We start from the raw sequence: 24,042 nt of genomic DNA on the forward strand, positions 1-24,042 counted from the left end.
TAGGGAGCTAGTAGTTGGAGTCGGGTGTCTATCTAATCGAGAGTTGTGTATGTGTTCCAAATTTCACTTCTAACATTTTTGGGTTTTGATTTACTTCTAATTATATAAACTACAATGCGCAATTAAACTAGAATAAGCTAAGAGTAAACTATTGCGAGTTGTTCAAATGATTAAAAGGCACTAGGGCAGTGACTTTCGCCTAGGTGGTCAATTGACAGGTACTTGAGTCTAAGGCATGATTGACATATTTGTGGAGTATGATATAACCATTGTACGATTTTACCCACTCTACACCTCTCGGTGGTTCGAGTGATTTTGCCCGAATTGACTTTCCCAAGACCAGTTGGGTATGCAAATTTGCACAAGCAATCAAGGTTCAAGTCAGGTATTACTATCTCTAGGTTTAACCCTTTAATTGGGGCTATCAATCTCTTGAGTACGCCTCAATTCCTTGTTGGACTAATTTCAGAGACTTAGGCTCTCTTTCTCAAAAAGAGCCAAAGTCAACTAAACACAAACTAGTGTTTGCAACCACTAATTCAGCAATTAAACATGAAATTAGTCCAAATATCAAACACCCATAGATCAAGCATCAAAACACAAGACCCATCAATTACCCACACTAGGGTTGAGCCATAACCCTAGTTTATGGGTCTAGCTACTCATAATTAGAGAAGAAAACAAAGAAATAGATGAAGAAAAACTCATATTAATTAACTACTAAGATAAACTATAAGATTCAATGTAGAAATGAAGCTAAAATTGCTCAAAATAGCTAAAACTATCGAAGTCACGAGCGCAGCTCAGTACAAAATCTATCTGATGACCTAAAAAATGGGAAAAGAAGCAATTTATACTAAGCTAAAAAATCTGGACAAAAATACCCCTGCGGGACTAGTGCGGATCGCACAAAATCACGTGCGGCCGCACTAGGGCTCTGAACTTGAAAATCCAACTCTCTGGACTAGGGCAATGCGGACCGCACAGAATCGAGTGCGGCCGCGGTGGCTTCTAGTGCGGTCCGCATTAAATGGAGCGCGGACCGCATTGGCTTCAATTTCCAAATTGGCACTTCTCTGATCCTTGGTTCTGCGGACCGCACTAAATCAAGTACGGCCGCAGTGACTCTGATGCGAACCGCATTAAATCTCATGCGTCCGCATTGCCTGTTGGCCTGGAAATCCACCTCTTTGAACCTCACTTGTGCGGACCGCACAGAATGGTGTGCGGTCGCAATGGGCCTGCTTTTTCCTGAGCTTGTCTTGTCTTGGTACTTGTGCAAGTTTCACTCCTTTTTTGAGCTGATCTTTGACATCTTGTCACTTTGTTGATCAAACCTGCAATCAAGCACAACTTGTGAGCCTTTTGGGACTATTTTGTACAAATTTCTAATCAAAACATAAGCAAGAAGGAGTATAAAATGTATCAAAATCCCTAGTTATCACAAGTCCATTTGCTCCATTTGGAACCTTGACATGAACTCCCTAAGCATCTCGTTATCGCTTTGCTTGACTTTAAAAAGGTACGATTTCCTCGTCTCAACCTTGATGGATCCCGCATGGCCTTTTATGAAAGCATCTGCAAGCATAGCAAATGAACCAATAGAACTCGGAGGTAAGTTATGGTACCATATTATCGCTCTTTTGGACAATGTTTCCCCAAATTTCTTCAGTAACACTGATTCAATCTTGTCATCTTCTAGGTCATTGCCTTTGATTGCAAGCGTATAGGAGGTTACATGCTCGCTTAGATCTGTGGTCCCATTATATTTGGAAATGTCGGGCATTTAAAATCTCTTCGGGATTGGCTTCAATGTTGTACTCGGGGGGAAGCTCCTGATTTTTTTTGGAATCCAGCCTTTTCAACATTGGAGGAGCTCTCGGGATCTGATCGACCCTTGAATTATAAGTTTCCACCTCTTTGTAGTTTGCCTCTATCTTTTTCTCACCAGAATCAACCCGATTTGTTAGTGCTTCGAGCATTTTCATCACCTCAAAAGTTTCTTCGGGCCCAAATTCATCTGTTTCCACGGTAATTTGTTCATCCATTCGATCATTTTCTCTGACCCGCTTGGGCTCGATCCTATTAGGGGCATGACTTTGGCATTGCAACTACGCTATTTCTGCTTGTTGAACTTGTTATATTTCGAAGATCAACCAAGAGCTAACTCCATCACCTTCCCCTTCGGGTTCTTCTCGAGTCGATGGTCGGGGTGCCCTGCGAATGCTATTTTCGAGGTCAGTTGGCAAGTTGATGTTGATGGCAACCGTGAGTTAGCGTCGACCCGGTCAGCGATTGGGACACCATTGGGATCAATAGGGGTTACGTCATTGTTGGGTACCACATTTTTATACTCATCATGGTGGCTTGACTCGGTGTCAACGTTCAAGTAAGAGGACTGAGACTTTGACATTCTTAGATTAACCTGAAATCAAACTTCGAAGAGCAAGTTTAAAATAGGGTGTGTTATGGAGATTCGTATTAAATCACCATTATTATCCTTAGCCAATGTTGGGCACCAAAATGTTTACCATTAAAATGAGTAATATTTAAATTTGTACGGGTTAAAGGATACAAGATTTAATTTAACATGAATGATCTATGAACAGAAATTAAATAAAGTAAAGGGAAGCAAAATAATTAAAATAAACGTGATAAACAATCAAGACTAGTCTTTTAGAAGAACACTAAAAATTGACCTCGGTTTCTCGAGACTGGCTCGGTTGTAACCGAATAATTAAGTAGCTGAAGAATACAATGAACAATATCGAGAGAATGATACCGATTCACTTCGCATAGAATTCCGCCAGGACCCACTGCTTCTTCGATCTACATTGTAAGGCTGATACCGATCCCTGTTTGACCTCGGTTCACGGTTAATATCTCTCTTGCCTCCATCGATGGTTCTGACAGGATAAACGGACCCCGAAAGGGCCTAAGTTGATCATCTTCGACTCTAATTTTTTATTGATACTGGTTATGCACGTTGGCCCAAGTAACAGCCGGATATTCTATCAAATTTTGTTTTAACTACTGTGAAGACACCGAGCTTCGAACATTAAGTCCCCGGGTGAAAGCTTGAACGGCCCAATCTTCAACGACCGGTGGCATGTCTATCCGTTCCATTTGAAACCAGGACACAAACTCTCTGAGCATCTCATTATCCTTCTATCTTACTTTGAAAAGGTCTAACTTCCTGGTTTCGACCTTGATAGCCCCGGTGTGTGCTTTCACGAAAGAGTCTGTAAGCATAACAAATGAGTCAATAGAATTAGAAGGTAAGTTGTGATACCATATCATAGCTCCCTTTTACAAGGTCTTTCTGAATTTCTTCAACAAGGCAGACTTGATCTCATCATCCTCCACGTCGTTCCCTTTGATGGCGCACGTGTAGGAGGTAACATGCTCGTTTGGATTGGTCGTTCCGTTGTACTTCAGAATCTCGAGCATGCAGAATTTTTTAGAGATCGGCTTTGGAACCGCACTCGGAGGGAAAGGTTTTTGCACGAACTTCTTGGAATCCAGGCCTTTCAGTATCAACAGCGCTCCTGGGATTTGGTCGACCCTGGAATTGTAGGTTTCTACCTTTTTGTCATTTGCTTCGATTTTCTTCTCCCCTGATTCTATCCGTTTTGTCAGCTCCTAGAGCATTTTTATGATCTCGGGGTTAGTCCCCGACTCGTTTCCATTCAATCTCTCTGTGAATGGTTCGTTCCTGCGGATGACTTCCCGGGACAGATCGGGTTCAATTTCGCTCGGTGCACGACTTTGGTTCTGTAACTTAGCTATCGCCAAATGTTGGAGCCTGTAACATTTTGAAGATCATCCGTAAATTGATCCCGTCTTCTCTATTATTTTATGTATTTTGCGTTGCTGATCAGGCTCCACCACGGATGCTATTCTCGGGATCGGTAGGCAGATCGGTGTCGATAGCCACATGCGAGTTAGCGTCCAACGGGTCAGCGGGTGGAATCCCAATGGGATCAACGGGCGATACCTCGTTACCAGGCATTATGTTGTTATTTTCACCGTGATGACCGGACTCATTGTCAACATGTAGGGGTGTTCATTGAAAGTTTGACATTTTTTAGTTTTAACCTAAAATTAGAGACACTTCAAAGAACAAGTATAAAGTAGTGTGTGTGATGGAGATATGTATCAAATAACCACTATTATCCTAAGCCCCATGGTGGGCGCCAAACTCTTTACCCTCAAAATCGGATAACAATTGAATTTGTTAGTGGTTTTAAGAATATGTGGATTAACTTGACACAAAGCGATAAATTAAGTTGCAATTGAAATAAAAAATGATAAAGTAAATTCAAACCACACATCTTGAACAGTTACAGTCTTGGAAAGTCAGTCACACTTGAACTGGATGCAATTCGATCGATATCAAGATACAAAAGAACAAGAGCTTAAAGAAAGAAAATAAAAATATACTACTTTAGAATGCGTGTTTTCCTAAATGAATTATCAGACCCCCCTTATATAGTAGATAAGTCCTACTTTCGGTACAATTCTATAAAAGGTAAAAATCTCTTGATTTATTAATTGCTGGTCCTTCATTGATACGTGTCGAGATTCTCACCGTAATATCCGACCAGTCACGGATATTTCAGTCTTCTGTTGGTTACGCTAACAATGTTTCTTCGAGCTCATTTGGGGTCAGGGTCGATTCCGGGAACGCGGACTCAATGTTCTTGAAGACAGACATTCTGACTTCGGGCTCTTGTATGGTGGGATTTGGGGTTAATCTTCAATCTCTCATGTTCCGAGCCCGATCTAACATGTCATAGACAAGACCGGTTTCGACCGTATACAATAATATTAGAGAGTTTGAGAACTAATAGCCTATCCATGAGCTTCTATTATAGCAGCAGGCGGCTTTGGGATATCTCAAGTAAAACTCAGACTCTGACCATTAGCAGATTGTTAAACTTTTGTTTTCCTTTTTTTTTTTCTTAAAAAAAAACAGAGCTATTCAAACTTCTAAGATCATTAATTCTGAAAGTTCATCAATAGCAATATTGTTAAACTTAGATAGACTGATCAGTCATAACTTCAGATCATTAGTATACAGTTACGCGGCTGATGTTCAGATCAAACATTGCCAGTGGAAACAAATTGACACAGATAAAGTGTGCAACAATCTCCAAGTTACGCTTTGGAAAATTCCGAGGCGTACTACAAATGGGAAAGGATAACAATCGCACAAAATTTTATGAAATATGCTTGGCGAAATGTCCCAAAAAAGACTGGAATCCTAACTTGTATGATGTTGTCTTGGGTTTTTGGATTCCCAAGAATTTATCACCACCAGGGACTGATCTGCAATCCACGAAGCAGTTCATCAAGTCTTCTTACACTACTGTTCAAAGATCTAAATGCCACCCATCCTTGCATGTACAGAAAATTTTATTGCTATTTAATGTATCTGCATTCAAAGACTCCATTAGATTTGACAAAAATTGATCTTTACACAAAGTAATGCACCACAACCACAATTATCTCACTAAAAGTAAAACCTCAAATAAAGAACTAATTATGAAGTTGATAAGTTTATTTACACTGATGACATCTCAGCGGAAGGAGTAAATAAACAAAAAATAACGCAACTAAAAAGCTTGACAAGTCAGCTCAGGAGTGAAGCAATTGAGACTCCAAAACTCAACAAAATCAACTCTACTAATTTTACAAGAATAATTTCAAAATGAACATAATTTACAGGCTGTTTTGGTTGTCTTTACATATTGGATAACCATGTCCCGCTGCTTCTAATTTGGCTTCTTCGGCAAAGACAACAAAATAAGAGCAAGCTAAAGGGTGGGGAGAAACTGTACACAAGATGCAGAACAAATGGGGGTATCGCATCGCATGATGAAACTCGTTTTTTCTTATATTTAATTCTTCCACTTATTGGAGGACCGTGCATGCCTTTCATGTGATGCTAGACCATGCATGCCTTTCAAGTGCCAACAAGAGAAGAGCAGCGTATTTTATTGCCAAAACATTTCATAAGACGTTTGTATAGTCATGGCTAACTTTTCATTTTATGGACCTTGATCCTGCTTGCCATTTGAATCAGATGTGGTCGAGACTGGAGGTTTTGCTTGACCAGTTTGCATGGGAGGAGCTGTCAGAACATAAGTCAGCCTGGAGGAGGAATTCTCAATTAATCCAGCAACTCCAGCAGCTGCAGATTGGGCGTTTGAAGGGAGGAACAGATCATGTCTCTGATCCTTATAAGCACTCCAAACCTGCAAGTTAAGGATTGTTCGCAAACATGATCAACATATCTTGGTTTCATTAGAAGGTCCAACTTAGAACAAAGTTAACACTTTTTTGAGGTAAGAGTTGGTCCAGACTACAACTCAGTCCCACGGCCCAACAAGGAGAGGGATGATATCTAAGCAATTCTAGACCTGCATTTATTATTTTCATTTAGCATTATTGTCATCTAGAATACGGCAAGAATAAAAGAACAAACAACTAGATGGTCACAAACTAGGTTTTATAGAAAACAACAAAAAAAGAGCATGTGTCTTTGATTGTTTCAAGATCTTAACAACTCAAACTGTAAACTCTTCTTCTTTAGAAAATCCAATTCTAGAAACTGAATTCTCAAGAACAGTTCCCATGATGAAGCAGAAAGTATTCAAATTCTGCCACAACTATTTTGTCAGTTGATTTGAATCTGTAAAACTGTAAACTTATTATTTTGATAAAGAAAAAAACTGTAAACTTATTATGTTCTAACAGACAAGCAAATTCAGTTGGATGTCTAGATGACTTCAGAATTAGTCAGTCCCTGAATAGATTTTCATCAAAGATATAGCAATATTCCAATGTCTCTTATGCCTCCCATTCCCACTCTAGGAACTTTTTCTGATTTAGCATATTATTGTGAAGGCAACCACGGGGGAATCTGCCCCACTCCATACTGGACACGCTGAAATACTTAAAGATTGCAATTGTGATTCAAAGTTTTATTAGGTTTGCCAAGCATGTTATAAACGTTTCTAAATTCATCTTATTCCAACAAGTTAATTTCTGTTCCCTTCCTCGTATTCTAGATAAAGATCTTTCTCAACAAGTCCATAGGAACATCTTAACATCCAGAATTGAAGAATTGATTTCGTACATGGGTGGTTGAAAGCCTCAGAATTTGAAAAAGTTTTGAAACAGTCACAAACTGGACAACACAAGTATACCATTGTTTACGGGTTTGGACTTACATCGGAAGCATTTAGTATCTCGCGAACTTTAGTACAATGGGCCCCTTCTGCCGCAAAAGCATGCAAAACCTGGATAAATATGTAACACTAATTAGTAATGGATATCCAGAAATATATAACTGGTGAAAGCATGCAAAGAGTGGGAGAGGGGTTAAACATGTCTCTACTGAGTAACTTAAATTCAATCTCATACATTTTCCTTCGATTCTTTCTTTAGCCATTCCTTTTTCTGAGTTCTATCTTTTTCTATCACTTATTTGTTTCTTCCCCGGTTCATTGCTTCTTGTTAACAGAATACTTTTCACTGAGTAACTTAAGCCTACTCTACAGCGACGAGAAAAGTGAAGGTGGAAGTTAACAAGTTAGAATGGGAAGAGTGTTTTTTCACTTCAGGGACCAAATCTTTTGATGTTTCGGAACTCAGTGACTACTGGTATGAAATCTTGGGAAGGAGGAAAAATCAAATGAACAGAGTTACTTTTGATAGACACAACATCTGGGGTTATGCAAATGTATGGAATCAGCAACAGAAGGACAATGTAACATTTGCAGAAGCTGGAATTATCAACGTCAATCGTATTCATATCGGATATTCCAGAACTTTAAAGGGATGAGAAGATTTGTCGGAGTTGTGGCAATTATAAATCCATGATCATAATCCCTGAGATTAGTGTGAATAATCCACGATCAGGATGGTGCGATTTTGCAGTTTAAGTTAAAAATTATGTTTTGGAGAAGGAGGAGCCGAGGTATGAGCCAAGAAAGCCCAACAGCGAATGGAATTATGCCCAGATAGCACAGGTAGAAGAGTGGCCAAAGGAGGAGAATAAAGTTGTGAAGGATGATTCTTTAGGTCCGAATCAGCTTCGAATCGAAACAACTTCTTTAAGGAGTATGGTGGAACTTCATCGCAGATGTTTGTTGGGTTCTTTTAGATATTATACTCATAAGCCTCCAAGTTACACGGAAATTCAAGAATGGGTCAATAAAAATGGAGGATCCCGGCAGGGGTAAGAGTTAAAGTGGTGAATGATGAATATTTTCTGTTGGAATTTCCTTTGAGATTGGAATCAGAGAGATTCAAAATGGAAAAATGGAAGTTCAACAATATGGAATTCTTCCTGGAATGGTGGTCCCCTGTTTCGATTTGCAGTGGTAAAAATTCCAAGTCTGAGAAAGTGTGGCTCAAATTAATGGGTCTTCTATCTCATTTATGGTCAGAAAACATTTTTAAACTGGTTGGTGATCGTCTTGGAGGGTATAGTTGAAGAGACAAGAGATAGGTGTCATTTGAGATGGGCAAGAATCTGTGTGAGAAACTCCAACGTATCTTTTCCGGAAACTGTGGAGCTAATAGTGGATGATTTGATTTTTAAAGTGCCTCTATGGGTTGAATCGGCCAGTGTTGTCAAAGCGCGCTTAAGCCCTGAAGCGAGGCTCAAAACATGTTGAGCGCTTTGCCTCGCTTTGTGGGCGCTTTAGTATCGCATCAAGGCTCTAAGGCATGCTATTCCTTGCCAATGAGTGTAATCATGAAAAGGCGATATTAAGGGTGTGTTTGGTACGATGGAAAATATGAAAAATGAGTGGTTTTATCACTTATTTTCCCTTGTTTGGTTGGTGAGTGGAAAACTTTTTCCAGAAAATATTTTCTAGTGTTTGGTTAGAGAGTAGAAACTATTTTTTTATGTTACTCTCCTCACCCCCTTTCCCCAAGTCTCGATGTTTCCTTGCTCCCCCCCCCCCTACCCAACGTTTTCAGGACTATTTTCTTCAACAATTTAATTATTCTTCTAAAAATTCACACAAACCCAAAAGAACTAATGTGATACTTTACTTTTTTACGCAAAACGACATTGAAATTTATGCTCCATAACTATAAAGAAAATACACTTTTTTAGTTGAAAAAGTACTCTTTATAATATGAAAATAAAGTAATTATTTATTGAAATAAAAGAAAATACTTTTTCTACATCATGAAAAGAAAATACTCATTTTGTTGAAATGAAAATAAAAAACTTTTTCTACATTATGACAACAAAATATTGATTTTGTTGAAATGAAAACATGAAAAGAAAGTATTTGTTTGTTGCAATGAAAGAAAATACTTTTTCTACATCACGAAAAGAAAATACTCATTTTGTTGAAATGAAAGAAAATATTTTTTCTATATCATGAAAAGAAAGTATTTTTCTGTTAAATTGAAAATAAATACTTTTTTATATCATGAAAAGAAAATACTCATTTGTTGAAAAAAATCTATCTATAATATGAAAAGAAAGTACTATAAATAATATTTTTATTTAGGTGGGGTAGGGGGCGAGGGTGATAATATGCTGGGGGTGGGTGGGGTGGGGGTGGGTATGGGGAATAGGGTGGAGAAGATTTGAAAAAGAGTTTTGAAAATCCAATTGGAGGAAAATGAGTTCATGAGAAAAATATTTTCCACAACATTTAAGCCAACGAAACATGGGAAAATGGAAAATATTTTCCGGAAAATGTTTTCCTTCGTACCAAACACACCCTAAGCAATTGGATATTTCACTTTATCGTAACTCTTTTCCAATTTTTTTGTCCATATATTTGTTATTCATGCTTATAATTATTAGTCTTGGACTACATATGCATATTTTTACTTTTTCTTCAATTGCGTCTTTTTTCATTAAAGCCCACGCTTTATTTGCGCTTAAAGCCCCAATGGACCTTAGACCTTTTTTGCGTTTTTCGCCCTGACTGCCCAACCTGAGAGCGGACAGCTAATGCGTTCCACTTATTGAACAGGGTTCTATGGTCGGTCCATGACCCCTGGATGCCGAAGGCGTCCTTGGGGTGATCTCGTAGTTCCTACGCCTGGAATCAGCAACATGGGGGGAGCAAAGTGACCGGAAAAATAACTGTGATGATGATCGAAGAAAAAGAAACGGCACACTGTGAACTACCACAAAATTCGAAGCGATGCATTAATGTGAAAGACTCGGCGCCTTCGAGTTCCGAGAAGAATGAGAAGCAGGGTTTGGATGCATGTGGTACGCGCAATAACCTATAATCTAATTTTGGGGATAAGCACATGTCAATTAAAGAGAAGGGTAAAATGCCTCTTAACATACTAATCTTAATATTTCAGGGAATGACATTGGGCCTATGGTTTTCAAGAACCCAATTCGAAAGGCAGGACCAAAAGGTGATTTTAAAGGAAAGGGCAACACATCAAAGAAGGGACAAAATTTTATTTATAGACCAAGAATGGCTGACCCATGTATTAGCCCAGCAGTCTCATTCCAGCAGAGATCTCAGGGACAATTTTATTTATGGACCAAGAATGGCTGACCCATGTATTAGCCCAGCAGTCTCATTCCAGCAGAGATCTAGAGATCTCTAATTTCTTCGATACACTGAGTCTTGAGATAGAGGCGAAATCACCGCAAGCAAAATCCATGGGGAAAGAGAGACGGAAGAGGACCAACTACAAGATGAAACATGCTACATAGATTGAAGAAGAGAGAGGTCTGGAGAATCTTCAGAATGATGAAGATATTCTTAGTGCAAAGGGGGATGATATGGAGCATCTGCCAAGCAATAATTCTCATAATGAAAGAGCGGAAAACCATTCTATGATGAATTTTGAAGAGCAATTTGATGTTGCCATACCACTTTTAATGCTCCCTTGGTATGAAGGATAGGTGCTGCATATGCAACAAAGATTGAACCAATTGGAAGCTTCGACATAGGTGAAAAGGAATGGCAAAAATTAGCAAACAACTGGGAATAAAATCGGATGAAATTGGGGACAGGCTATTGGAGCTACTGCGGCGTATTGAAAGTTCAAGACCCAAGAAACCTTCTACATCTTCTTCAGTGAGCTCCACCTCACCAAGTGAGAAATGTGAGAGGGAACCGAAGCTACTTGAGTTTGGGATGGGATTCCAAAGAGGTGCACATAATGGGGGCAGAGACAAGGGTAGGAGGGCTTTGATAACTGAACAATGATGAAAATCATATGCCGGGATATGAGGGAAATCAACAAGGCAGATAAAAGAGAAGGTAAAATTGCTTCTACAAAAATAGAATGCATATATTGTGTGTTTAACAGAAACAACAATAAAGGGGATGGATCCAGCTTGCATAAAACAAATTGGAGGGTCTAGGTGGACTGACTGGGTTGAGGTGGAGGCAAAAGGAAATAGTGGGGGAATTATCATTTTTTGGGATAAGAGGAGGTGGAAGTGCTTGGAAAAATTTATGGGGATGCATCATATACTGTTTTATTGGAAGAAGAAAATCTGTGCTGGTCTGAGAGTCACCGCCCTCTCTCACAACCAGTTTCTATTTGAGTTTCCTTCAAGACAAGAAGCGGCGAGAACTCATGCTGGTGAATGGTTTTGGAACGGTCGTCGCCTGTCTCTTGAGTGGTGGTCACCGGTGGCAGGAACTGATTTGGGCTGCCAGAGATCAGAATACAAATGGGTCAAGGCTTTTGGTATTCCCATCCACGCGTGGTCACTTGAAACCTTTAAGACTATTGGTGATCTTTGTGGTGGTTTCGTCGGAATTGATGAAGACACAAAGCATCGCAGTCACTATTCCTGGGCGAGAATTTGTGTTAATACTAGCAGGAACAAATGCCCAGACAAAATTGAGCTTGATATGGAGGATTGGAGGTTTGAGATCTCGATCCTAAAGGAGGTTGCTGCTACCCCTAAGCCAATTCCAATTCGAGCCCAGATACAGGGGAGAAGTGCCGGAGTTGCAAGGGAGAAGAAACAGGGGAAAATCTCGGGGATTGTAGCAGAAGAGAAAGTACCATCGTACCACGTGGGGAGTCTAGGTGGCAGAGGAGAACTTTAATTCAAATTTATCTGGCCGCACTCCAAGTTATTTGGACAATAGGGCAGGAAAAAAATATCTCCTGACCCGGCCCAGTCAAGCAAGCTGCTCAAGAGTTAAAAGTCCATCATTTTTGGGCCCTATAGAAACTCAGTCCTATTATTTTAGAGCCCCAAGTCTGAAGGCCCAAATAAAGGGCAAATCAAAGAAGGCCCATTCTGTATGGAGAGTAAAAGACCCTTGCCCCCAAATTCATATCAACAACTCTCCAAATACCACCGAAGCTCTGCCACCAGAAAACTCACAGAAGACTCACATCCATGGAGCTAGGGCAGAGTCTTCTTCGCATGCAACCATCAACGAAACTGAAGCTGACAACGAAGCTGATGATGAAGCAGAAACTTGGGTAAACAATCTCATGAGTCTTTCAAATCGTCTAAATTGGTCAGATGCTGCCTCTACAGCTCTTGTTTGCTCAGACACTGATTCATGCAGTGAGCCACTCTTCCTACCTTGGCATGACGAAAATCTCATGCAATCACAAGTAATTCATCATCCCAACACAATAGATACTTCTAGATGGGCAAAATTGGTTATGGGTAAAGCATGCAAAGCGGGATCAATACAGTCGGGTTCGAACATGAACTCCTGGATTTAATCTTGAGGATGGATCAGAATCGACAAACTCTAATTCAGAAGAGAGGGTCACCTTCCACAGCAAATAAAAAGGGGAAGAAGAAAGGGGAAATAGAGGTACAAATGTTAATTAGTGGGATTAAATATGATGGGTGCAGTAGTAAAAGGGGCCGGCATTGCAAGATTGTATCAAGATGAAAGTTAAAATCCTAAGTTGGAACATACAGGGTCTCAATAAAAGGAAAAAGAGAAGCACTTTAGCATCACTAGTTCGAAAATGGAGGGCATATTTACTGTATCTACAGGAAACCAAAATGGAAAACATTCCAACTAGTCTCATTCATCATATTTGGGGGAACAGGTGGGCTGAATGGGTAGAGTTAAAAGCTTGTGGTACCAGAGGTGGCATTATCATCCTATGGGATAAACGTTTGTGGAAATGCATCGACTCTCATCAAGGCATCTACACGATCACTTGTATGTTTGAAAGCCTGCAGGAAGATTTTAGGTTGTCTTTCACCGGAGTATATGGCCCACATACCAACCCTAAGAGAGAAGATTTATGGCAGGAATTGGGTGCAATAAGGGGTATCTGGGAGGACAAATGGGTGATTGGAGGGGACTTTAATGTATGTAGATATGAGATTGAAAGACTCAATTGTTCCAGAAGATCCACAGCTATGAGGAACTTCACAGAAACTATTTTGGACCTCCAATTAATTGATCTACCTCTTCATGGGGCACAATACACCTGGTCAAGGGGAGAAGACATTCTACAGGATTTCTTGTTTCTGCAGAGTGGGAAGAGAGCTTCAAAGCAATCAAGCAACTGGCTCTCCCAAGACCAATTTCAGACCATAGACCATTGTTGTTGGAGTGTGGAGAATGGGATTCTACACATTCCTATTTCAAGTTTGAAAACATGTGGTTACAACAAGAAGGGTTCATAGATATGTTGAAAGGTTGGTGGCAGAGTTACATGATAGGGCGTAGTCCGGATTTCATTCTCTCTCAGAAAATGAGGAATCTGAAAAAGGACATCTCCAATTGGAACAAGGAAACCTTTGGCAAGCTGGAAGTCAGGAGAAACAGAGCATTGGAAGAACTAGCTGCATTAGAACACATCACAGAAAATAGAATCACAATACAATCTGAAAAGCAGAAGATCTGGAGTTTAAAAGTGGGAGCTGGAGGAACTAGCCAAAGCTGAAGAAACATCTTGGAGACAAAAATCAAGGTGTCAATGGTTAAAAGAGGGTGACAGGAACACAAAGTACTTCCAATCAATTGCCAACTCTCACAGAAGATTCAACAATATCGACAAGCTCCAGGAGGATGAGGAATTAATAGAAGACAAGGCAAAAATCAAAGAAGAGATTCTGAGCTTCTATCAGAACCTGTACACAGAGAATGAGGGATGGAGACCTACAGCTAATTTTGAAGAAGTTGCTACACTTTCAGGGGAAGACAGGGAGATGCTAGAGAAAGCCTTTGACGAAGAAGAAGTGCATGTTATTCTTTCATGTGCCCCAGATAAAGCTCCAGGTCCAGATGGCTTCACATTGGCTTTTTTCCAAAAATCCTGGGAGTTTATCAAACCAGAGGTCATGGGGGCTCTCAACAATTTCCATCAGCAATGTTACATGGTGAGATCATGCAATGCTTCTTTCATTGCCTTGATCCCTAAAAAGAAAGGGGCAATTGAGCTCAATGACTACAGACCAATAAGCTTTATTGGAAGTGTTTATAAGATTGTGGCCAAGTTGCTAGCAGAAAGGCTGAAGAAGGTTATTGGTAAACTTGTGTCCAGTCACCAGAATGCCTTCATCAAACATAGACAGATCACAGATGCAGCACTTATAGCTAATGAAATTTTAGATTGGAGGATTAAAACTGGGGATCCTGGTATTATGTGCAAGCTGGACCAGTGTGGTAAATAGCGCTCGCCTCAGCGCTAATAGCGTGAGGCGATGCGATGCGAGCCTCCAGCGCTATTTGCCTCTGTTGCATGGCGATTTCAAAAAGGCGAGCGCCTCTGCCTGTGTAGCGAGAGGCGCCTATAGCGTCGCTTTTTGAAAAAAGAAAAGAAAAGAAAAAGGCAGCAGACCGGCGATTAAAAGAAAAAATTCAGGGCTTAGCGATTTCTTCTTCTTTCTCCTTCAAGTCAACCAGTCACATCAGCGATTCTTCTTTCTTCTTCAAGCTTCTTCATCAGGTATGCTTCTCTTTCTTCTCCTTTCTTCTTCTTCGAGTTTCTGCCATTTTTTTTCTTTCTTCTTCTTTCTTCTTTCTTTTTTCTCCTCTCCTTCTTTCTTCCTTTTTCTTCTTCTTCTCTTCTTTTTTGCTTTGTTGTTTTTGATCGAGCAGCAGCAGAGAGTTTTTTCTTTCTTTCTTTCTTTCTTCTTTCCTTTTTCTTCTTCTCTTTTTTTTTGGCTCTGTTTTTCAATTCCTTCACGGGCAGAGGTAGAGAGCTTCTTCAAACCTGAGTTTTTAATTGATATATTTTTGAATTGACATATATATATATATATATATATATGCAAATTTAATATTTTATTTTTTTATATAAATTGTCGCTTCACATCAAAAAGGCGAGCGCTTCGCTTCTCGCGTCAACGAAGCAGGCCCTCATTGCTATTTGTCGCCTCACGCTATTCAAAACACTGAGCTCGACATAGAGAAGGCTTTTGACAAACTGAACTGGTCCTATCTAATCTCTATACTAAGGAAGATGGGATTTGGAGACAAATGGATAAGGTGGATCAGATTCAGCATCTCAACAGTGAAGTACTCAGTTTTAGTCAATAGGGAACCAGTGGGCTTCTTCTCCCCTCAAAGAGGGATCAGGCAGGGAGACCCACTCTCTTCTTTCCTGTTCATTCTAGCCATGGAGAGACTAAGCAAGATGCTAGAAAAAGTCAGAGAAATGCAGTGGATTCAGGTATTCAAAGTAGGCTCCAATATTGGGAACTCAGTCACTGTTTCTCACCTGTTATATGCTGATGATACTTTGATCTTCTGTGAGGCAGATAAGTCGCAAGTTATGTACCTGAACCTCACTCTTCTCCTCTTTGAAGCTCTGTCAGGGTTACATGTAAATGTGCTGAAAAGCAAAATTTACCCTATCAATCAGGTGCCTAATGTAGAGGAGCTGGCAGGCATTATGGGTTGCAGCATTGGGACTCTACCTACAACATACCTGGGCCTACCATTGGGTGCTAAGTTCAAAAACTGTGAGGTATGGAATGGGATCATTCAAAAATTTGAGAAGAGACTAACCTCCTGGCAGATTCAATATATATCCATTGGTCGCATATTAACTCTCATCAACAGTGTGCTTGACAGCATACCAACATACTTCATGTCATTGTTTCCCATTCCAAAGAAAGTTCTAAAGCAATTGGATAGAATCAGGAGAAACTTCCTATGGGAGGGAAATAGCAACACCCACAAATTTCATCTGATAAAGTGGGACAAAGTCACTCAGCCGAAATGCAATGGAGGATTGGGAGTTAGAGATCTAGCAGCCCACAATAAATGCCTACTAATGAAGTGGCTTTGGAGATTTGGCACAGGAGAATCAAGCCTATGGAAGGAAGTGATCACTGCCAAGCATGGGAAAAGAGATAACTGGAGCACTAAAAGTTCTAATGCACCTTATGGTGTGGGTCCTTGAAAGTACATCAGTAAATTGGGGAGTGAATTTTTCCAGTGCATCCACTTCAAACCAGGCAATGGGGCTCACATAATATTCTGGAAAGATAAATGGCTAAACAGCTCTTCACTCATGGATGAGTTTCCTAGCCTATATCAGATTGCTCTACACCAGAATTCCTCTATAGCTCAAAACAGAAATGGTAGCAACTGGGATGTTCACTTTAGAAGAGCAATTGATAGCCTATATGATTTGCTAGCAAAAGTGGAGGGGTACAATATTGATGTGAGCCAACCAGATACCATATGCTGGGGAAGCAAGGGCACCTTCACAATAAGAGATTGCTACAGGCAAACTGATTCCCAGAACCAGGTGTTAGATGCATGGCCCTGGAAGTTAATATGGAAGACCAAACTGCCTATCAAAGTCATTAGCCACGACTGGATTGCCCTCAATGAGGCCTGCTTAACTCAAAACAACCTCAACAGAAGAGGTTTCCAGTTGGTCAACAGGTGTTATCTATGTCTGAGAGATGCAGAAACTGTCAACCACCTGTTTTTGCATTGCCCTGTGGCTTTTGACCTTTGTAATATGTTCCTTTGCATTTTTGGCTTGATTTGGGTCATGCCACAGAATATGAAAGAGTCACACTTGAGCTGGAGTTTATGGAGAGTTGACAAGACCATCAAAAAAATCTGGTTGATGATCCCTGGTGCTATTTTTTGGTGTTTATGGAATGAAGGGAATAGAAGTTGTTTTGATGGAATCTCAACTCCAATTCAAACTCTCAAAGCTAATTGCCTACTCAATCTTTTTTGTTGGACTAAATTAGCTTCTGTAATTAGCACTGACCAATTTTTGGACTTTGTTAGCTCCCTGGTCTTAGATTAACACTGTAAAGTGAGCTATATTTCTTATATTTTTCTTTTTTCTGCATTTCATTACTTTTGTAACTTGCATCTCCTTGATGCCTTTTGCTAATGAAACACCTTATTTCATCAAAAAAAAGAAAACTCAGAAATTCAATATGCATTAACTGGGGTATATGGCCCTTGTGATAGGAAAGCTAGGAGAGGCTTGTGGAAACAACTTGCAGCAATCAGTGGTCTGTTTCAACAATGGACAGTGGGAGGAGACTTCAATATAATCAGGCTTGAAGAGGAGAAGAGAGGAAGAGCTAGAAACACAAGGGCAATGAGAGAGTTCTATAAGTTAATAAATGAACTCTCTTTAATTGACCTGCCACTTCATGGAGTTCTTTTACATGGTTCAGAGGCAAAAACAGTCAGAGTGCATCCAGGATAGACAAATTTTTAATATGAAGGTAGGGATGAACATTTAAAAAATATGAAGCAGGGAGTCCTTCCACGAACTACTTCATATCACTGTTCAATTCTCTTAGAATGTGGAGATTGGAGAAAAGGAAAAGACTACTTCAAGTTTGAAAATATATGAAGGCTTTACAGATCTTGTTGATAAATGGTGGAAATCTTATGACATACAGGGTGAACCAGATATTATTCTTGCAAAGAAGACTATGTTTTTGAACAGTGACCTAGAAAAATGGAACAGGGAGGTGTTTGGGCAGTTGGAGGTGTTAGATAGTTATGTGTAAATAGTCCTAATCCCATATGTAGTAGGAGTAGAATACGTCCTAGTCCCATATGTAGCAGGAGTAAAATATGTACATAGGGCTCAGTATATCATTGTTAATAATTAGATTTTTCTCCCGTGCATTCTCACATGGTATCAGAGTTTCAGTGAGAAAGTTATCATTGTGCGTCACTCCAGCGACATCCGGGAAGAAAAATCTCATCGCCGTGCAATTTTCCGGCAACTTCGTCTTGTTCCCGGGGTTCATCACTCCTACAGTGGTACTGTGCATATATCAGTACCACCATCGGATCCGAAACCCTTGTGCGACCAAACCCCAGAAACTCCAATCCCATCGGAACAGAAAAATCAGTCAACGTCTTTCCGGTTGACGACTCAAGATTGATTTGCTTTATCTCCTCATCGGTAAGTGTTGTGTGAAAACCAACTCTACCATATTGTTCGGAAACAGTCAAATTGCTCCGGCAGAAAGTCCCTCACGCGCCTCCACGCGCCGTCAGAACTAGGGTTACGACGAGCTACAATAACTTTTTCGGCGCGTGTGAGCTATTCCAGCCACTTTTTGACAAAACTTGTTCGGGATAACTTACTCGTCCGGTGATTCCGAGCCTACTCGTATAAATTAAATCAAATTCTGACAACTTTTTTTCCCGGCGTGAACAGTGGCCTTTTTCCGGCATGAACGATGATTTCCGGCATGAATAGTAATTTCCAGAAAGTTTCCGTGTTTCCAGTGGTGTTTTAGAACTTATTTTATAGTATGAAATTCGGCTTAATCTCACTATTTTCAAATTTTTCCAGCGACCTTTCAACCAACTTTATTTATCAGCAACCACCTGGTTTTGTTGCTCGGGAAGTTTATGTTCTTCTATGTCGAATGATCAGCTTGCAGATATTTTTACCAAACCCCTCACTGGTCCTCGTATTAGTTACATATATAACAAGCTCGGTACATATGATTTGTATGCACCGATTTGAGGAGGAGTGTTAGATAGTTATGTGTAGAATATGTCCTAGTCCCATATGTAATAGGAGTAGAATATGTCCTAGTTCCCGTGCATTCTTACATGAGGATAATAAAAACAAGACTTTGGCTAGATTGGAAGAATTAGACCATCGAATGGTGGTGGCTTAGGAAGAACAGAGAGAAGCAGAAAGAAATTTAATTCAAAGGGAGTTAGAGGAAGTGTTAAAAGCTGAGGAGACTTCGTGGAGGTAAAAGTACGGATGCTTATGGTTAGAGCAAGGAAATAGAAATACTAAGTTTTTCAATAAGAGATTTAATTGTATTACCAAATTAGAAATGGATGGAGAACTGGTAGAAGATGAGAAATTGATAAAGGAACACATACAAGTGTATTATGAAAAAAAATTCAGAGAGACCGGAGAATGGAGACCAAGATGGGAGGAGGAGAATCTCAGAAAGCTCTCTCATGATGATAAAGAATGCCTGCAGAGATCATTTTCTTTGGAAGAAGTGGAAGCTGTGATTAAATCATTTAGAGGTGATAAAGCTCCAGGCTCTGATGGTTCCAACCTTCACTTTTTCCCGAAATGTTGGAGTACAGTTAAGGATGGCATGTGGAAAACAGTTGAAATTTTTCATCAAAAAGGAATCTTTGTCAATAGTTTAAATTCTAATTTTATAGCATTGATACCTAAGAAAGGGAGCAGTGGAGGTGAAAGATTTTAGGCCCATCAGTTTGTTGGGGTGTGTCTACAAGATTATTGCAAAATTACTGGCTGAAAGACTTAAATAGGTTATTGACAAATTAGTTTCATAGAGCTAGAATACGTTCATTAAAGGCAGACAAATAATAGATGATATGGTGGCTAATGAAAGTGCTGAGTATCTGATGAAGATGAAGAAAAGGGGTATTGCTTGTAAACTGGATCTTGAAAAGGCATATGACCATGTTAGTTGGCCTTGTCTGCTAAACATTTTTATAAAGATGAATTTTGGAGACAAATGGATTGAATGGATCAACTTTTGTATCTCCACTGTCAGGTTTTCTATATTAATAAATGGAAGCCCCCAAGGTTATTTTAGATCTCAAAGGGGATTGAGGCAAGGGGATCCATTATCCCCCTATTTGTTTACTCTGGTAATGGAAGTTCTTAGTAATGAAGGCGGAAAATTTGGGGTGGATTAAAGGCATGAGCTTTGGAAGAACTGTTGAAAATAAGGTTACAATTTTTCACCTTTTATATGCTGATGACACTCTACTTTTTTGTGAGGCAGAGAAAGAACATATGTTGTAGCTCAAAGGTGTTCTTTTGATCTTTGAAGCAGTTACAAGATTAAGAATAATTTGGCTAAAAGCAGTTTCAGCATAAATGCTGATGATAATATTGATGAGATGGCTGAAATTCTGGGTTGTAGGGTGGAAAAGTTTCCAACAGTTTACTTAGGGCTCCCTTTGCGGGCAAAGAAAATGATAAAAACATTTGGCAGGGGGTCCTGGATAGGTGTGCTAGTAAGCTAATCCCTTGGAAGAAATAGTACCTTTCTTTAGGGGGTAGGCTCAAACTAATTAATAGTATGTTAGATGGTATGCCAACATATTTGATGTCTCTATTTTCAGTGCCTGCAGCAGTAGGAAAAAAGCTGAATTCCATGAGGAGTCAGTTCTTTTGGGATGGAAATGCTCCAAAAAGGAAAATGCATTTGGTCAAATGGCAGGTGGTGCTGAATGATAAAAAAAGGAGGTTTCAGTATAAGGAATTTGAAAATGCATAATAAAAGCCTACTCTTCAAGTGGCTATGGAGATACATGCTGGAAGATAATGAAGTTTGGAAGAGCTTGATCCATGTTATATATGGTAAAAAGGAAGGGTAGAGACCTCCCTCTTTACACTAAAATGTAAGAGGGGGTATTTGGAAATACATAAGTAGACTATGGGGAGAGTTTTTAGAATATACAAAGTTGGAAGTTGGGAATGGTCAGAAAATTAAATTCTGGACAGATCTATGGACAGGGCATGAAAGCCTGAAATGAAGTCCCTAATTTGTTCAACTATTCTGTCAATAAGGCTGGATCCATTGCTGATTTCTACTCAGATACAGGTTGGCAAATAGTTTTTAGAAGAAATTTGGATGACTGGGAAGTTGAGGGTTTCTGTCACCTGCTCCAACAAATTGAATCTATTTCAATTGATCAGAGCAAGGTGGATACACTATCGTGGATTGTCAGCAAGGATAAAAAAATTCAGCGAAAAGTTGTTACAGCATGAGGTAGAGAAGACAAATCACAGAGATGCTAATTGGCCTTGGAAGATGATTTGGAAAACCAAAGCTCCAGTTAAGGTAGCATGCTTTGGATGGATACCTATTTGGGAGGCCTGTTTGACTCAAGATAACTTGCAGAAAAGAGGTTTCAGGTTGTGCAATAGATGTTACTTCTGTAAAGAAGAATAGGAATCAGTAAATACCTTCTCCTCCATTGCAGAGTATCTAGGCAATGCTGGGATCTATTTTTCAGCATTTGTGGCATTTCTCGGGTGATGCCTCAAACAGTAAGGGGTCTTATAGAAGCTTGGCAATCTCAAAGAGTATCTAGAAGGCTGAAACAGATATGGAGAACCATTCCATTGTGCATTATGTGGACCTTATGGTTGGAAAGGAACAAGGCTTGCTTTGAAGGGAACAGGAATCGCATTATTAGAATTAAGAAAACATGTCTTCATGATCTGTAACTTTGGTGTAATTGTAGTAGTTTAGTAAATCAGAATCAGTGTATTGACTTTCTGAAGATGTTATCTGGGCTGTCTGTTGTACTATTTTGTACCATCTTGGTACTTATTACTTTTAACCAAAAAAAAAAATGTCTCTACAGCAATAAGATTCTTCAGAGAATCAACATTAAAATTGCTTGTACACAATCCACACAGAATAAAGCTCTCCATCAAGCAGTCAACAAGTCAGCGAAAGATCAAAATCCTAAGGCAGGCTTTCAGAAAGGGCATATTTTTTCGATTAAAAATTTAATTGTGTACAAAACTGCTCTAACTGGGCTCTGACGGTTCAAGCTTGGCTCAAGACTCGTTTAATGAACAAGCTCGGGTTGAAGCTCCACCCAATTATGTTTCTATGAGGTCAAGCTTGAGCTCATTGTGAATTTAACTTATACGAGCTAGGCTTGATTTGGCTCGTATCTAGATGAGTCAATATTTTCTTAATTTTTATGAATACAAACAACACTCACATTACAAGCCAAATATCGAAAATGCATACCAAGTAAAAGTGATGCATAAAAACTAAATCAAAAAACTTCTTTCTCAAGTAATTAGCCAAATTTTGACGTACTATAAACGAGTTATGCCAAGTTTTCTGCAGCTAAGCTCGTTATGGATAATCGATCTTGAAAGTTGGATCGAGCGCAGTGCTCATTAAACAAATAAGCCGCACATGAGCTTTAAACAAACAGAGTAAATAAAAGCGAAAAGAACTGCTGAAGTCTATTGGAGCTTTAAGTGCAAAGCGAATTCAAATGGGGACTTTACCGAAGAAAAGTGCCAATGAAGAAAATAGAAAATAGAAAAATACAATGTAACAAAATGCTATCATAAACACAAACAATAACTCACGTGGGGTCTTTACTGAAGAAAAGCACCAATGAAGAGAATATACGAAACAGAAATGCAATGTAAGAAAATGTTATTATAAACACAAACAATAATTATTTGGATAAAAGAATGGAATTAAGTTCAGAGTTCATCTTAAATATTTTATTTAGTTGAAAAAATGTAGTTTTAGGTTTTTAGTGATTAGTTTCTCATACTAAATTTCTAATTTCTTAGTCTTAATCACTAAAAGTAGCCAGGTGTTGTCTTAAAAACTAATACATCACTTTGTCAAGTATATTCATTGGATAGTGGTGTGCTCTTAAAGACAGAGCCCACTGACGAAGATATGCACGCCTTAGCACCTTGACGCCTGCACTAAAGCGTCAAATAAGCGAGGCGAAGCACACAACCTAGGCTTCTGAGCTTCAGGGCTTAAAAGCACTTTAAATAAGCCTTTAACACTGCACACAAATCAAATCACACTTTATTTGTGAACAGTCAGTTCATTTAGAGCTCCAAATCCATATAAAGTCAGTTCATTTAGAGCTCCAAATCCATAAAAATTTGCCAACATTTGCACATCATTCTCATAAGAACAAACCAAATGAGGTTGTATTGGATTCCACAATGATCATATCTCCAATTAAGTTTTACAGGTTTACAAATCCTAACCGGAAGGGTAACAATGTTCAAAAATTGGGAATTGTCTGTTATAATGAGATGACTCAGGAAGTATTTCCAAATACTTAAAAACGAAAAAGTAGACTACAAAATCATGCAAATACAGTAAGAATATCAAGACATACTGACCTCAACTGCAAGCACCCTGCCAATGGATGCTTCAGACTCATTCCACTTCATCTGAGAGCGAAGTCCATTTCTTCCTCCAGCTCTCCAATCAAGAAGGCCTAGGAGTACTTCAACAAGACCAACCCTATATTATAGAAAGCTCTTCGAGTGTAAGTAAAGAGAAGGGGGGGGGGGAGGGACTAAGAATATCCTTCTCAGACTCAATAAAATCGTTAATTTTGTTGGACATCACAAACAAAAGACAAAACATAAAACCCAAAAATTTGTCGAAGAAAACTGAATACTTTCTAAGTGCCAAGCAAACCATGAAAGTACCGAGGGCAGTTCACATTCATCATAGTATTAATGACCCATATTGAAGAGGTCAACGTTCAAGCAGTCTTAAGCAAAATCAGTAATCTAGATTCCTTGGGAGTATCTTTATCCCATTCTCATGTCCAATTTTACCTCAATCTATAGAAGGTGGGAAAAGAATTCTGATTTCCAATAATCATGTTTTAGGACAAGGTAAAATCATTTGAAGCGTTATGTTATGATTTGCACCATATTCCCTTTAAGCGGCTGGCTTTGATGGGTACGAGGAGAGGTAAAAGGCGGCCTAAGAAGTATTGGGGAGAGGTAATCAGGCAGGACATGACGTGGCTTCAGATTACCGAGGACATGGCCCTAGATAGGAAGTTGTGGAGGTCGAGAATTAAG

At 39.4% G+C, this 24,042-nt stretch overlaps 1 protein-coding gene across 3 annotated transcripts in view; it reads right to left on the minus strand.

Moving 5' to 3' along the window:
* Nucleotides 1–5,670: 5,670 nt before the first annotated feature.
* The window catches only part of LOC104248447 (dnaJ homolog subfamily C GRV2), a 66,489-nt gene continuing 48,117 nt past the window's right edge, over nucleotides 5,671–24,042 (minus strand). For all 3 annotated transcript variants that reach the window (XM_009804697.2, XM_009804699.2, XM_009804700.2), the window contains 3 exons: nucleotides 23,344–23,467; nucleotides 7,239–7,307; nucleotides 5,671–6,260 (listed from right to left, as the gene is read on the minus strand). In XM_009804697.2, the coding sequence (XP_009802999.1) occupies nucleotides 6,054–6,260; nucleotides 7,239–7,307; nucleotides 23,344–23,467 (400 nt within the window). In that variant the 3' untranslated portion in view covers nucleotides 5,671–6,053. The remainder of the gene's footprint in view (nucleotides 6,261–7,238; nucleotides 7,308–23,343; nucleotides 23,468–24,042) is intronic.

This window comes from Nicotiana sylvestris, chromosome 12 (genome assembly GCF_000393655.2).
Source record: "Nicotiana sylvestris chromosome 12, ASM39365v2, whole genome shotgun sequence".
Classification (NCBI taxonomy): domain Eukaryota; kingdom Viridiplantae; phylum Streptophyta; class Magnoliopsida; order Solanales; family Solanaceae; genus Nicotiana; species Nicotiana sylvestris.